Source organism: Fusarium falciforme, chromosome 9 (assembly GCF_026873545.1).
Source record: "Fusarium falciforme chromosome 9, complete sequence".
Classification (NCBI taxonomy): domain Eukaryota; kingdom Fungi; phylum Ascomycota; class Sordariomycetes; order Hypocreales; family Nectriaceae; genus Fusarium; species Fusarium falciforme.
In genome coordinates this window covers 2590368-2603551 of record NC_070552.1, presented here as the reverse complement: position 1 = coordinate 2603551, position 13184 = coordinate 2590368, and the positions used below count along the sequence as shown (strand labels likewise).

Sequence of the window (13184 nt, the reverse complement as noted above, 5' to 3'; positions counted from 1 at the left end):
GAAGGCAATAAAGTATTCTTAAAGGATACTTAACTTCTTATTACAATTTTCTTTATTATTATTTTATCTTTGATATGTTCTTTAATATCAATCACAGAGCAAGAGAACACAGTACAATGCAATCAGAGCACTCATATGGCTATTTGAATCCTCCTGTTAAAATATACAGACCCAGGTACGAACGTGTGAATAGCCAAGTTGGTGTGCCAAATGCCCACCCTCGTTATGAGATCCGGTTTTGGGCATTGCGCATGCTTGCTGTCAATCGTGAAGCACGGGCTCGGGCATATCCTAGACGTTACAGCCACTGGAATGAAACTTGGTGGCTTCCTATGCTTTGATCTGGTGATTCCGTACTGAAAGAAGCAAGGCCGGTGCTCTCATACACACAAAACCTTGTGAATAAACTGGCGATTATCTGGTTTAGGAGAAATGACGCCTTTGACATTCTTTGTGACACAAGGGCAGCAGTTGTTTTTATTTTAGAACATTCGTAGCTATCATAAAGAAAATGAGTGATGCAGCGCAAAGGCTTCTTTGAGTTGATGAAGCCTCGACACTGCCTTGGCAAGAGGCAAAGACTCTACATACACCAAACGTTCATTGTGTTATAAGAAGAAAGCATCTATCATCTTAGTTCACACAATTTTACAAATCATACGAACACAAGGAACACACACAACTACCACAGCAGTACATAACAACAACATCAACAACCTGCAACTCACTGACTCACCACCAGCAACAATGCCCAGCGACACTTCCACCATCCCCCCCTCCCAGGCGTCCACACCTACATCCATAGGTAGATGTTCTTTGCTGCAAGCTTCCTTCGGAAGCAAGAGTAAGGAACAGATTCTCGACCAAGCCCATGACAACATCAAGGTTCTCGAAGTGCACCTTGACCAGGCCAACCGCTTGGCTGCCATCACGAAGCGCATCAAGGACCATTGCGGACTCGGACTCTTGCCTGGGAATGTGGACATGCGAGAACAGCGCACGCAATTCATGCTGGAGCTGGATCGCAGTGTTGACGAGTGTCTTTTTGGCGACCGCGCTGTCGACTTGGCCTTTGCGGAGAGTGCCGATGACGGGATCACCAAAGAGTATGAAAGCATAAATAAGGATATAAGCACTTTCAATAAGTTCATCTCGGATTATCAAGAAGTCCTTTCCAGAGAGCTTCAAAAGGAAATCGAAATCTTGAGGAGCCAACTCATCGACCATCCAGGAGACCCTCAGCACGCTGACGTGCCATTGCTGATGGCTTCATACGACACCTCGACTGATGATGAAATCAGGGACAAGGCCCGCGGTGCCATCCGGGCCTTGGAAGACCTGCTTTGCAGAGCCAAGATCCTGGCTCTTAGCTCGCTGCCTCGCCTCGGAACCTTCATCGACGACGAGAGGCTCGACATAGTGATTTGCCACATGCTAGACAACGGCGGCAGCCTGGCACTTTTGCGTGGCTACGTGGATAAGCTTGTCCATACCAAGGCGGCTGTGACTAGCTTCATGGCTAGCAAGTTTGATCGCGCCACCAGACTCGCCAGCTGCATCAAGGCTCGAATCTCGACTCTCGAAAAGTTTGCTGCTCCCGGCGATGCTTGCCCTTCCAGCGTAGGTGAGGAGCAGAGCTGGGACCTGGCGGGAACTATCAAGCAATGCCGGGAAAATGCCAACACGGTCGGGTCCCTCTTCTGGAAAGTCCAGGACAGGCTACACGCCTTCGAGGTGCCGGCCAACCCTGAAGCCGGGAAGATCCCCAACGACATAAACTTCATTGAAATCCTGAGCCGCCTTGCTTCATAAACCATTCTAACAGGCAAGGTTGATGAAGACATTGAAAACCACGACGGAGTTCTCGTCGACTCCCTGGGTCGAGACTTCGTCGGCAAGGTTCTCAAAGCTTCCAACGATTTGGTCAAAGCCGACGTCTCGGCCCTCAAGCAACTCACCTAGAACCTTGAAACGATGATTGGGCTGAGCCCTGCTGAAGCCGCTGCTCGCTTTCTGATCGTGAGGAGTGCCATAGATTTGGTCGACTCCGTGATGCGAGCAGTATCCCGCCAGGAGTGATTTTGACCAAACAGATCTACAACACATTCAGGGGACTGGAGCATAGATTGCCATCACAAGCTTGGATACTAAGCGAATTTGTTTGTTCGAGACCTTTCAGATACTCATTTCTCAACATTAATCCTCTTGGTATAGAATAACCAAATTTCCTTTCCAAACAATCTTGAAAGCTTTTCGTGCATCCAAAAGTGATAAACGCTACATGATCGCTATGTAAAGTCTGAACAAAGCTAACAAAAACAGAATATTAATAGTCCCATTCATCGTCATCTCCCCAGTCTCCGCCAGAGTAGTCCACGACTGGCTTCTTTGCCCACTTGTCATCTGCAGGGGGAGGGGCTGGTCGAGGGGGTGGCTGCTGTTGCACAATTGGTGCAGGCTTCATCTGCTGACTCGGGAGGCCAGAGACAGCCGACACAGGAGGGTTAGGCTTGGAAAAGAGCGGTGTTGGTTCCATATTGTTCTCTTGGTGACTTGAAGGCCCGTTCTGGGCGGGCTTGGGAGAGCCGCTCTTGGAGAACAATGGTGCCGGGCTGAGGGACCTTTCAAGGGCATCACGAGGGGTGGCCGAGCCCGGCCGCGAGATGGGTTGCTGTGGCTGAACATTAGGAGCTGGTGAAGGCGCCTTTTGAATTGTCAGGGGCTGCTCAAAGCGAGAGGTATCTGAAGAACCCCTGGGAGCGGCATCCGCATTTGCCAGAGCCTCCATATTGCGCTGGATCTCCTCAGACTTCCGGAACATATCTGTAGATCTTCTGTGAACCTGGACAATTGAAGGTCGCAATACTGGCTGGGGCTTCGCTTCAGATACTTCGATGGTCGTGATAGATCCCGCATCAGACAAGCTGTCTCTCTTCTGGTGAGAAGATACCCGGCTCATTGAAGACAAGCCCGCATCAGACAGGCCTGGGCTTGATGCAAGTGGTGGCTCGGGGCTTGCACGAAGGGTGTCTGGCCTGAGCGGTGCAGGTATATTCTTTGACTGATGTGGCTCAGGGGTCCTTGTTTGCGGCACGGGCATAGGCTGAGGGGGCCTGGAAACACTGTTCTGCCCTGGTGGAGGAATCTGAGATGGGAGATTCTGATGAGCGTTGCTTGGTCCAGCCTTTGAGGGTGATGATAAGGGGGCAATTTGAGAAGGGCCATTTGCTGGAATATGCCCGGCTGAAGGAGACGGTGAAATCCGGGCCGCGCCTGCAGGAGGCGCTTGGGGATTGGGTGGTGAGATATGTCCAGATGGTATTCGGCCAGGCTGGGGAGCCATTTCACCAGGCAGGAGAGGCTTTGGATCAGATTGAGGAGGCATCTGACCGGGTCCCAGAGGTCTCTGTCCAGGTTGCATAGCGATCTGCGAAGGTCCGGGAGGTACTTGGCCCATTCCAGGGGGTGCTTGACCGCGCTGAGGGCCCATCTGGCTAGGTTGAGTAGGCACCTGGCCAGGCTTAGGACCCATTTGCCCAGGCTGGATAGGCATTTGACCAGGTTGAGGAGCCATTTGGCCGGGCCCGGGGGGACCTTGTCCAGGCGGCGCCCTTCCAGGCCCAGGAACGGGCTGGGTCGGTATCTGACTAGGTTGAGGCATCTGACTGGGCTGGGCAGCCATATGTCCGGGCTGAGGAGGCATGTTGCCCTGCCCGGGGGGTACTTGTCCAGGAGCCGCGTTTCCAGGTCCACGGACAGGCTCAGGAGGCATCTGGCCAGATTGAGGAGCTTGGCCAGGCTGTGGCGGCATGTTTCCCTGAAAGCCAGGTCCCAGTGAAGCAGTAGGGGGCTGTCCAGGTTGCCAAACAGCTGGAGTCGAGTACTCCCCACCACCCCATCTCGGGGGGGCGTTGTTAATAGCCGTCACCGGAGAAGACACAATTGGTGTTGTCGGGGTCGGAGCTGTAGACTTGGAGCCGCCCTTGAAGAGTTTGAACCACTTGCCTCCCTTGCCCTCTTTGGGGCCGGCACTTTGCGGTCCTTGAGGCGGGACTGGACCAGGACGGAATCCTTGGGGTGTCGGGGGTTGCATACCGGGAGCCCATTGCTGTTGGTTCTGGGGAATCTGGATCTGTGGCTGCACTCGGCCGTTGGGGGCTTGGCCGGGATGGGGCATCTGGCCTGGTGGCATCTGGCCTTGGGGAGGAGCGTGTCCCATGGGGTTGCCTGGCCCTTGAGAAGATCTTCGCTGTAGCAGCTTCGGACCAGGTGCTTGTTGTGGATAAGGGGGTTGTCCCTGAGGAGCAGCCTGTGGTGGAGAAGGTTGCGTCTTTGAGAGCTTCCGCAGTAGCTTTCCTGGGCCATGGTGAGAAGTCTGAGCTGGTGGAGGAGTCTGGCCTGGAATAGGCTGCCCATGTGGTCTCTGTCCTTGCTGTCCAGGCAAAGCTTGAGGGGGCATCTGTCCCTGAGGTGACATCGGGCCACCAACAGGGACCTGTCCTTGAACTGGCATCTGATTCGGGTACGGGGGCTGGCCCTGAGGTCGAGGAGCACCTTGGATAGGTGCTTGCCCCTTGGATGGCTTCCTTTGCAGCTGGGCTGGATTTTGCATGGGCGTCTGACCGGGATAGGGAGCACCTGGAAGTCCTTGCCCCTGAACTGGACCTTGGGATATAAACTGTCCTTGAGAAGGCATAGGGCCTTGGGGGAGCTGGTTCGAAGGACTATATTGTCCCTGGGGTTGACTAGGGGAGGCCCCTCCTGGACTGTCAGCCTGCAGACTTGTCCTCCGGCTGCCCGCCGGACTATGCTGTACCGACGAGGCCATCGAACTACGCCTTGTTTTCTCTGGTGATCCACTCATCGTTGAAGACCGACTCACGGTCCCGCTCGGCACCTCCTCGTGCTCTTCGATTCGGCCTAGGAACTGTTGCCCCTGCGGTGGCGGGGTCGGCGCGGGGACGACTTGGCTCTGCGGAACAACGTTGCCCTGAGATGTCTGACGGAGAGATTGCGAGCGTGACAGGCCCTGTTGGGCCGCACCATACGACTCTGTTGTCGGCGGAGAGGACAGCGGCGAGCCCACAGAGCTTCGTCGAGCATCGGGGGGTCCTCGGCTTAGGGACTTCTTGCGCAGCATGTTTTGCGCGGCTACGGCGTGACCTTGACCTTGACTTTCGACGTCTTGCATGGTGAAGTAGCCTTGCTGAGACTGGTTGGTTGGTGCCGAGGGGGGCGTAGGCGTGAACCCGTACATGGACGATGATGACTGAGAAACAGGAGAGGGTGTATAATTAGGGTTAACGCTCTGGTTGAGCGAGACGGACGATGAGCCACGACGGCTGTGTTCCATAGGAGAAGGAGTTTGGATGGGATACATAGAGGACACACTTCCATGTCGAGAGTCGATAGGCGAAACCTCTGCACCGCTGAACGATGAATGGCGTCGGTTGAGATGCCCAGGACCCGGCGCTGCACCAGCGCCCTGCGACGGGAAATTCAGGGGTGGCCTTTGCATTGGAGGGTCGTCGGGATACGGGAGATTGTCAACAGGATACGGCGGGTTTTGAACCGGAGGTCTCCCGAACGGAGCTGCTTGTCCTGATGGAGGAGGAGCTGTGGCGGGAATCTGATCAGGATATGGTGGGATAACGCCTTGCTTAGCCGGAATTGGGGGATTTGGCCGTCCTGCTGCTTGCTGGGGATGTCCTCCCATCATGTTTGGCATCACACTTGCAGGCCTTACAGGTTGCTGTGCTGGATTCACACCAGCTGGAACCTTCATCTGCTGTCCCTGGTATGTTGCGCCTTGAATCATGGATGCTGGTCTTTGAGAAGGCAGTGAGTCGGGGACGGTGTTGACTCGTTGAATGCCCATCTTGGGCTCCTCCTGGAGACGCTGCTGCTGGACGTGAGGTGCCGGAGTCATGGACGGGGGGTGTTGTCCCTGAGCAGGTGGCTTATATCCGTGTCCTTGACCAGGTGGTGCTGCGGGATTCTGTGGTGGGAATTGAGGTTGTTGACCAGGTTGCGAGGGGGCTCTTCCACGGGCTGGCTTCAACACGGAAGGCATATGAGCGAGATCGCCCTGTTGACCTGGTGCCAAGGATGCCCTCTTATCATCGTCGAGTGAAGCCAACGTTGATGGTCCAGCCGAGAATGAATCTTGTCGATTTCCACTCCGTCCAGCCTTGAGCACAGAGGGCATATATGACAAATTCCCTGGCGGAGGTTGCGGTCCCTGAGGCCCAACAGAGCCAGAATCGATACCCATAACAGGAGGAGTTGGTGCATTCCGTATTGAAGGGTCGTCAATCGGGTGCTTTGGGGGAACTTGAGGAGGCGCGAGCACAGCTGGAGTACTCGTGGCCTCTCTATAAGGCGGTTGAGCAGGTTTCATATTCATCATGAGATGATCTTCAGGCTGGAACGTCCTTCTTCGCTCCAGAACAGGTTCCTCTCTCATAGGCGTCGGCCCCCGTGAGATATCCGGTGTGTTTCCAGCCGACTTGGGCTTATAAGCTTGGAATCCACCAACGGCTTCCTCTACTGGAGGCGTTGGCTTCTTCTGTATCCGCAGAGGCTGCATTTGACCACCATAGTTCCTCAAAGATCCCGGCGCGAGCTGAGGTTCCTCGTTCTTCTTCTCCACGGGGCTGGACTGCTCCGGAAGTTCTGCCAACAGCGGCGGCGGGGCCGTCTCGATGGGTGCGAGCACCATATTATCCGCCATCTCGACCGGTGGCGGGTTCGTCTCTATCCTCGCAGGCCCCGTGTCTTCGGTGGGCATCTCGGCTATCACGCCCACCGGGTCGGGGGCCGCCATGGGCGCCTCGCGGCTGTCAATCATGGGAACGAATTCGTGTGTCTCCTCGGGGACCGTGGGCGGAACAGCGACCGGCTCTCCCATTACAGGTTCAGCATGGGCCGCTCCACGGGCAGGTGTCGTCTTTTCGCTGGCGATTGGGCTCACGCCCTTGCCGGGAGGCTTCTCGAGCTTGTCCTCAATGCCACCCGCAACAACCCTCCTCGCAGCCTCCTCTTCCTCCTCGGCCAGCGGGCTCACATCGTTGTATGCTCCCGGGCCGAGGTACATAAAGTTCTCAGGCTGAAAAACGGCGTTGTCATCATCGCCGCCGCCGCCGCCATCACCGTCCCATACGGCACTCACAGGTCTCGCGGTGGCCGACATGCGACTCTCCCAACCATTCTCCTCCCTCCTCGCTTTTGCGTGGGCGCTCGCCGTTGTAGTGCTCGCATGCCGTCGGACCTGCTGCTGCGACTCGAGACGCTCTTCGGGAGCTAGGTCAGGCGCCGGGGCGCCTGCGTCGACAAAGTCGGGAAACTCGTCGCCCTCCTTGGGGAAGTGGTATTGAATGTGTCCGGTGGGCTTGTACTTGTAGAACCATCGCTGACCGTCATAGTCCATGTCCCAGCCCTCTGGAAGGCCAGCCATGGTTGCCGTCTATGTCCTTGGAGGACCCGACTATTCTCGAGAGTCTGTATTATCGAGCTGCGTCGATGCGCATCGTAGAGGGCGAGTTTCTTCGGTCGGATCAGGCTGAATTGCACTGGAGCTTCGGGTTGAACGTGGCCGGCGCGCGGGCTGAGCTGGGAGCTGAACTACCCGACCACCAACCATTTAAACCCGAGCAAGCGACTTTCGGCGGGCAGAAGGAGCACAAAGGACACAACAAACTTGAAGATGTGCCGTGTTCCGAAAAGAGTACAGCAAGTCTTCCTTTTTTGGATCGATCGAGAGGAAGAATACCCAAAAGCAAGACGCCAGCCAACGCTTCGCTTCAACCCGCCAAGGCATTCTCCGGAGCACGCTGGGGGCCTCGCAGCCTGATGCCGCACGGGTAGTCGGTTGCTCTCCACTAGTCAAGCCCATGGCAGCGGCTGAGCACATTGGGGTCGTCTTCTATTGGGCGGGCCTCTCGTAGGGCGGTCCGTGGGATGGATTGGGAGGGGACCCTTTAATTACAGCTCCCGCTATTGCTTCCCCTAGTTCTTAGGTGAAGGAAAAGTCACGGCATGAGTACCAAGACATTAACAGAGAGCCTTGTAAACTCAGTAGAAAGAAGTAGTGCACATAGCATTTGTGATATATAAAGGGCTTTTGGACTTTAAATATTCTTTGAGTATTCATTTTTTATTCTTTATGTTTTGTATTTTCCGTTCTGTCCAGAATGGCTTCAACAGTTGTAACAAGCCTGATATGTCTCTCGTTCTGATGTGTTGTTTATTTCCTCACTCACAGGCCAAGCCCATCGGCGACCATCACCTCAGCCTTGAATGGGGTCCCGGCTAGAGCTCCCCCAGGGCTCTGTTCCTTCGCGGCCTAGATGTTTGAAAAGGCGATATATCTGTTACTTGAGATGACATGAGCCGTTCCGTTCTTCAACTCGTCTGATTGATTTACATTTCTTTTGTATCGTATATATTGCTCACAGCATCGTCACCACTTCTGATCCACCCAACCGCCAGGTGTCAGTCGCTCATATCCACTGAAATTACATCACTCATACCTCTCCCCCTGTCTTTGATCAGTGGATCCTTGCTGATTGAAACAATCAAAGCTTTCTTATCAAGCTTCGTGTTATTATTAGATCTCGAAACTCGATTGTCGAGAGCTCGGACATTCACTTTTGAACTCTGTTGATGGTTGAATTGCGCTGTATTAGGATCCCGCTGAGCCCTCAGGCTCAAGCATTCCAAGTCCAGTCAACCAATCCCCAAACCGCCCCCAAAGGGGCGCTTCACTAATAATATCTTTTCGCTTTCTATACTTCTCCAATCTGCCACCCCAAGCTATCGTATCATAGCACTCTGTGCGTAGTAGAAAATAAAACAATAAGGAAACTCTTCAGACGTGCCAGTCTGGTAACTCTATCGGGAAAATTCATAAAACTCATAATATTTGTAGACGTGTTCGTGTTCGTTCGTCAATGCTTGTCTCGTCTCTCAGACCATGTCTGCCGGCCGGCGGCTCTTGGACCCGGTCCGGGTTCGGCCAAAGACGCGGGATCGGCTTTCCGTCGAGATGCGGCGGGCAACGCCAGAGGAGCTGGCGATGGATTCCCTCTCCTCTTCGATCCGCGAAGCGCGCTCCTTTTCTCGGATCATTGCTAGGCGCTGCGCGTGCACGTTATCTCGCCTATTCTCAAAAACATCCTGGAAATCGTTCATGTTGTCGTCCACAGAACGCTGACGCTCGCTTCGGCGACTATATGTTGAAGGGAAGCGGTGCAAAGCAGGACCCTCAGACTGCGAGTGGTTGTCCAGAGGATCAACATTGCCATGGTCCTGCTCCTTGCCATACGCAGGAGGAGGCTGCATGCCGGCCCAGAACATGGGGTGATCGCGGCTACCGCCAGGCTCGTTACGGAACGGAGACTGGATGCCAATGTTGACCATCTGAGTCATGAGTTCCGTCACAAACTTGTTGTGGCGGTTGAGACGCAGCAGCTCGTTCTGGAAGTTGGTCTTGTGGAAGAAGATGAGGTTCATCGAGCAAGACCGCACCTCATCCAGAGTCCTCATCTCGGTGATGATGCGAGGTTGGTAGTCACGCTTGTTTGCCAGGCAAAAGTCCGTCATTCGCTCCTTGAGCTCGTCGATCATGTGCTGGGGCGTACCAAAACGCATCACGAGACTGACGACATCAGCCAATCCATTGGAACGTCGTTGGTTGAGGATGAAGAGGTTGTTGAGCAGCGAGTTGGGCGCCTGCACGATGTGGCCTTGCATCTTCTTGAACTCGGTGTAGAGCAGAGAAATCTCAGTCACATAGTAATCATCACCCATCATTGTGTCGCCAGTCGATCCGTAGACAGTCACACGATCACCGACATCGAAGGGATGCTTGACAAAGACGAAGATGATGGACTGGAGGAACTCCTGTGCGGTCGCCTGGAGTACCCAAGCCAGACCAAGAACCACAGTACCCGCAGAGCCAAGGGCGGCGGCAGCGGAGCCCGAGAGGATTGAGATGAAGACAATGATGGTGATAACAACGATGATGAACATGAAGACCTTGTCGAGCTTCTTAATCACCGAGTCGAGATCCTTGAGCGAGGCGGCGATGGCCTTCTTTTCCAGGTGGATTTCGTTGCACACAGCCTCGAATTCGTCGACCGAAATGTCACCGTTCATGTCCTTGTCAAACATCATAAAGGCAACCTCGGCCTCCTCTTCAGCGGTGAAGATGGCCTGTAGATCCTCGAGGTAGACGAGATCACGACCCTCTCTCACGGTACTTCGGTAGATGAGACGGGCGAGGGTGTGGGCCGTAGGAGTCTGCTTCAGAAGCTCATTGACGACTCTGCGAGGGTGATTGCTGTCAACCTTGCGGCCGATCAAATCGTTTCCAACTCGACCAGCAACGTAGCCGACCTTGTTCCATGCCTGGCGAGCATTATCCTGGAGGGTCTGCATTGGTGTCTGGGCGCCGCTGGCGGAACCACTACCACGCTGGAAGAAGTAGTCTGTCTGCTCATTCTTGGCCTTGGCATGCTCGTATAAACGGACAAGCTGGCCAATGTCTGTTTTGTTGTTTTCGATACGGGTCGCGTAGGTTCGCTGGTGGAACGACGATGCAATCCACTGGATGAGAATCTTCTCGACGAAGTTGAGGGTTGCCAGGACAAAGAGGGCGATGATGACCTTGTTGACGATAGTGACCCAGTGTGGCTTCTTGTCCCGGTAGTTGTGCGAAGTCATGGTCGGCTCAAAGGAGATGAGAATGGCGAGAAACCAGAGAAAGACCGCCGTGTGAAGGTCAAGCTGGTAACCAATGTCCTTCCACTTCTTGGGTGTGGTCGAACCAGACAGCCTGGCAACCAACTTGAAGGTGGGAGGCATGAGACTAGTGATCATACGGGAAACCCAGAGAACTCCCCATACGATCTCGAGCCAGATGCCGAACCACATCAAGTCTACACCACCGACATCGCGTTCACCATTCTTGAAAGCAAACCCGCCAAGCAAGACTGGGATCAGGAGAAGGGCAGCTCCGGGGAACAGGTAAAGACAATACCGGACGAAACGAGGAAACTTTCGAAGGAATACCCAGAACTTGAGTAGAGCAGCATCGGGATCTCGCTTCTTGTTGTCGTGAAAGGTCTTTTCGTCGGGTAGAGTGACGTTGAAAGCATCCTCAGGCTCAACATTGTGAGCGCGCTTCCTCATGTGGCTACCTCCATCATGGTCCTCGGCTGAGACAGCCCTCTCAACACGGAGGAGCTCGAGATTGTCATCTATGCGACTGGCGTCTGCACGCTGGCCAGAAGGAGACCGGACGGTGTTGGAGCTGGAGTCGTTCGTGTCGTTGGGTGCAGCGAGGGTAGGGAAGGTGTCAAGTGAAGGAGCTGAGATCTTTTCATCCTCTCCTAGCCTAGGTGAATTGGTTCGTCGAGGGTGTTGTGTAGTCTGCTGTGAAGACTGTCTCGACGGAGGGGGTTGCTGGAGCTTAAACTCCTTTCCATCAGGAGGGGGTGGATCTGTGCCAGTCATGATGATCCCCGTTGTTGGGTTTCAGAACACCAAGCTCTTTCAGGGATGTTGAATAATAAAGATGTAGGAAGGAAGTGAATGCAACCGGCCAAGGGGATTTAAAAGAATGTCACACGTCCGTCTCGAGATGCGATCGAGGTGTGGAGAGCGAGTGACGAAATACCCACTGGAAGTCCGGGATGTGGAATGGGATTGGGGATAAACGAAAGGCAAGTAAGAAAGTGGAAGAGAAAAAAAGAAGTGGATCAGGCAGGCATTGGTGATGACATCGATCGAGATGACTGTCCCTTGAATATGTATGTCGGCGTCCAGCTGCAGGACCGTTGTGTTTGATTGCGCGTGCTTGAGGTGTCGATGATGGATGTGGTGTTGGTGTTGAGCTCAGAGGTTGAGGTTGTGCTTGATACAGGTGGGCAACTCAAATTCACACCTTCCCTTGCAGAAAAAAAAGAGAAAAATGACAATTACCTCAATCCAAGTGATGAGAAATCCGGGGGAGTTTATTTAACCAAGCAAAGAGATTCAAAACCCTGCGGGCGACCGGGAGGAGCATGTTGAGCTTTAAGAGATCGCCCATGGGCTCGTGGGGACGTGTACAGCAAGCAGGAGAAAGACTGGGCCCTGTCCAGATAGGCTTACAGTCAGTACCTTGCTTGCTTGCCCCAGGCCAGGCCAGGAGTCAAGTTAGGGAGTGAAGATAGGAAGTTCAATGGATGAGTTGCGAGGGTGTATCCACTGTTTCTCTGCTTCATTCACCTCCATGTTTTGTCAACGAGGTGACTACTTACTCGACACCCCCTTCACCTTTTTTTCCTTCCAACCAACCACCACCACCTTCACCACCAAAATCTTCACCTCATCCACTCCTCCGGACCAAAAGATTCTCAACTGCCTACGATAGGCATGATGCCGGACCCTGGATAGGCCCGCCCCAAAGGCCCGCAGCAGTGGAGCCCGCGCCGTGTCAGGGCCAAGGCAAGCCACCACGGGGCGCGGACGGGCGCCGGATGTTCAGACACCATCCATCATGACGGAGGGAGGGAGGTGTGGATGGTGTCACTGTCCGTGGAACATCCCAACGGGGAAAGACCGAGGATGCCGCCGGCGCTTCCAAGACTTCCCAATCGAGTCCACGGGTGGCCCAACTCAGTCACAACCACCGTGACGGCGCTTCTTGGTGGCCGGTGTGCCGGGCCGCACACAACACACGGTCGATGCAGATCATTGAACACGCGCATGTGTGTGCGTGAAATTCGAGCTAGATCCTCGCAGGTAGGATGCAGAAGAGTTCGATTCTAAGGCTTCTCGTTGGCGCAGAACCGAGACACCAGACACATGCATGCCCACGTCTCGGTCTCGCAAGCATAGCAGGCAAGGGTTCTCTCTGATTGCCATGTCAATTAAAAAAGACCCTCGCTGCGTGTCGGACGCATCTGCCTCAGCGCAAATCCCTTCCCTCGCGGGAAAGCTTGCAGAGGCTAAACACCAAGCTCCTCAGACCATAGCCGACTGGAATCGCCTTTGCCAGACCACCTCTGACGTCACCGGTGAGATGCTGTGCCGTCGTTGAGGAAATCCCTGCTTGGCGTCGTTGTTTTTCCTTTCGAATTTCTCCATGGTGCCGTAGTGGCTTTTGCCATCTCGTGTTTCTTGCGCGATAACGCCAT

The 13184-nt window shown here is 54.3% G+C and overlaps 3 protein-coding genes across 3 annotated transcripts; 1 reads left to right on the top strand and 2 right to left on the bottom strand.

Annotated features, from left to right (window-relative positions):
• Positions 1–747: 747 nt before the first annotated feature.
• On the top strand, positions 748–1812 carry NCS54_01168600 (Hypothetical protein; the record flags this gene model as incomplete). The annotated part of the gene is made up of 1 exon (XM_053156953.1): positions 748–1812. One exon carries the CDS (start codon positions 748–750, stop codon positions 1810–1812), a length of 1065 nt encoding a protein of 354 aa, XP_053012928.1.
• A 514-nt stretch (positions 1813–2326) lies between these two features.
• Positions 2327–7456, bottom strand: NCS54_01168500 (Hypothetical protein; the record flags this gene model as incomplete). The annotated part of the gene is made up of 1 exon (XM_053156952.1): positions 2327–7456. The coding sequence occupies one exon, from the start codon at positions 7454–7456 to the stop codon at positions 2327–2329; it is 5130 nt and encodes a 1709-aa protein (XP_053012927.1).
• Positions 7457–8967: 1511 nt separating this feature from the next.
• On the bottom strand, positions 8968–11517 carry NCS54_01168400 (Mechanosensitive ion channel protein; the record flags this gene model as incomplete). The annotated part of the gene is made up of 1 exon (XM_053156951.1): positions 8968–11517. The coding sequence occupies one exon, from the start codon at positions 11515–11517 to the stop codon at positions 8968–8970; it is 2550 nt and encodes an 849-aa protein (XP_053012926.1).
• Positions 11518–13184: the final 1667 nt, after the last annotated feature.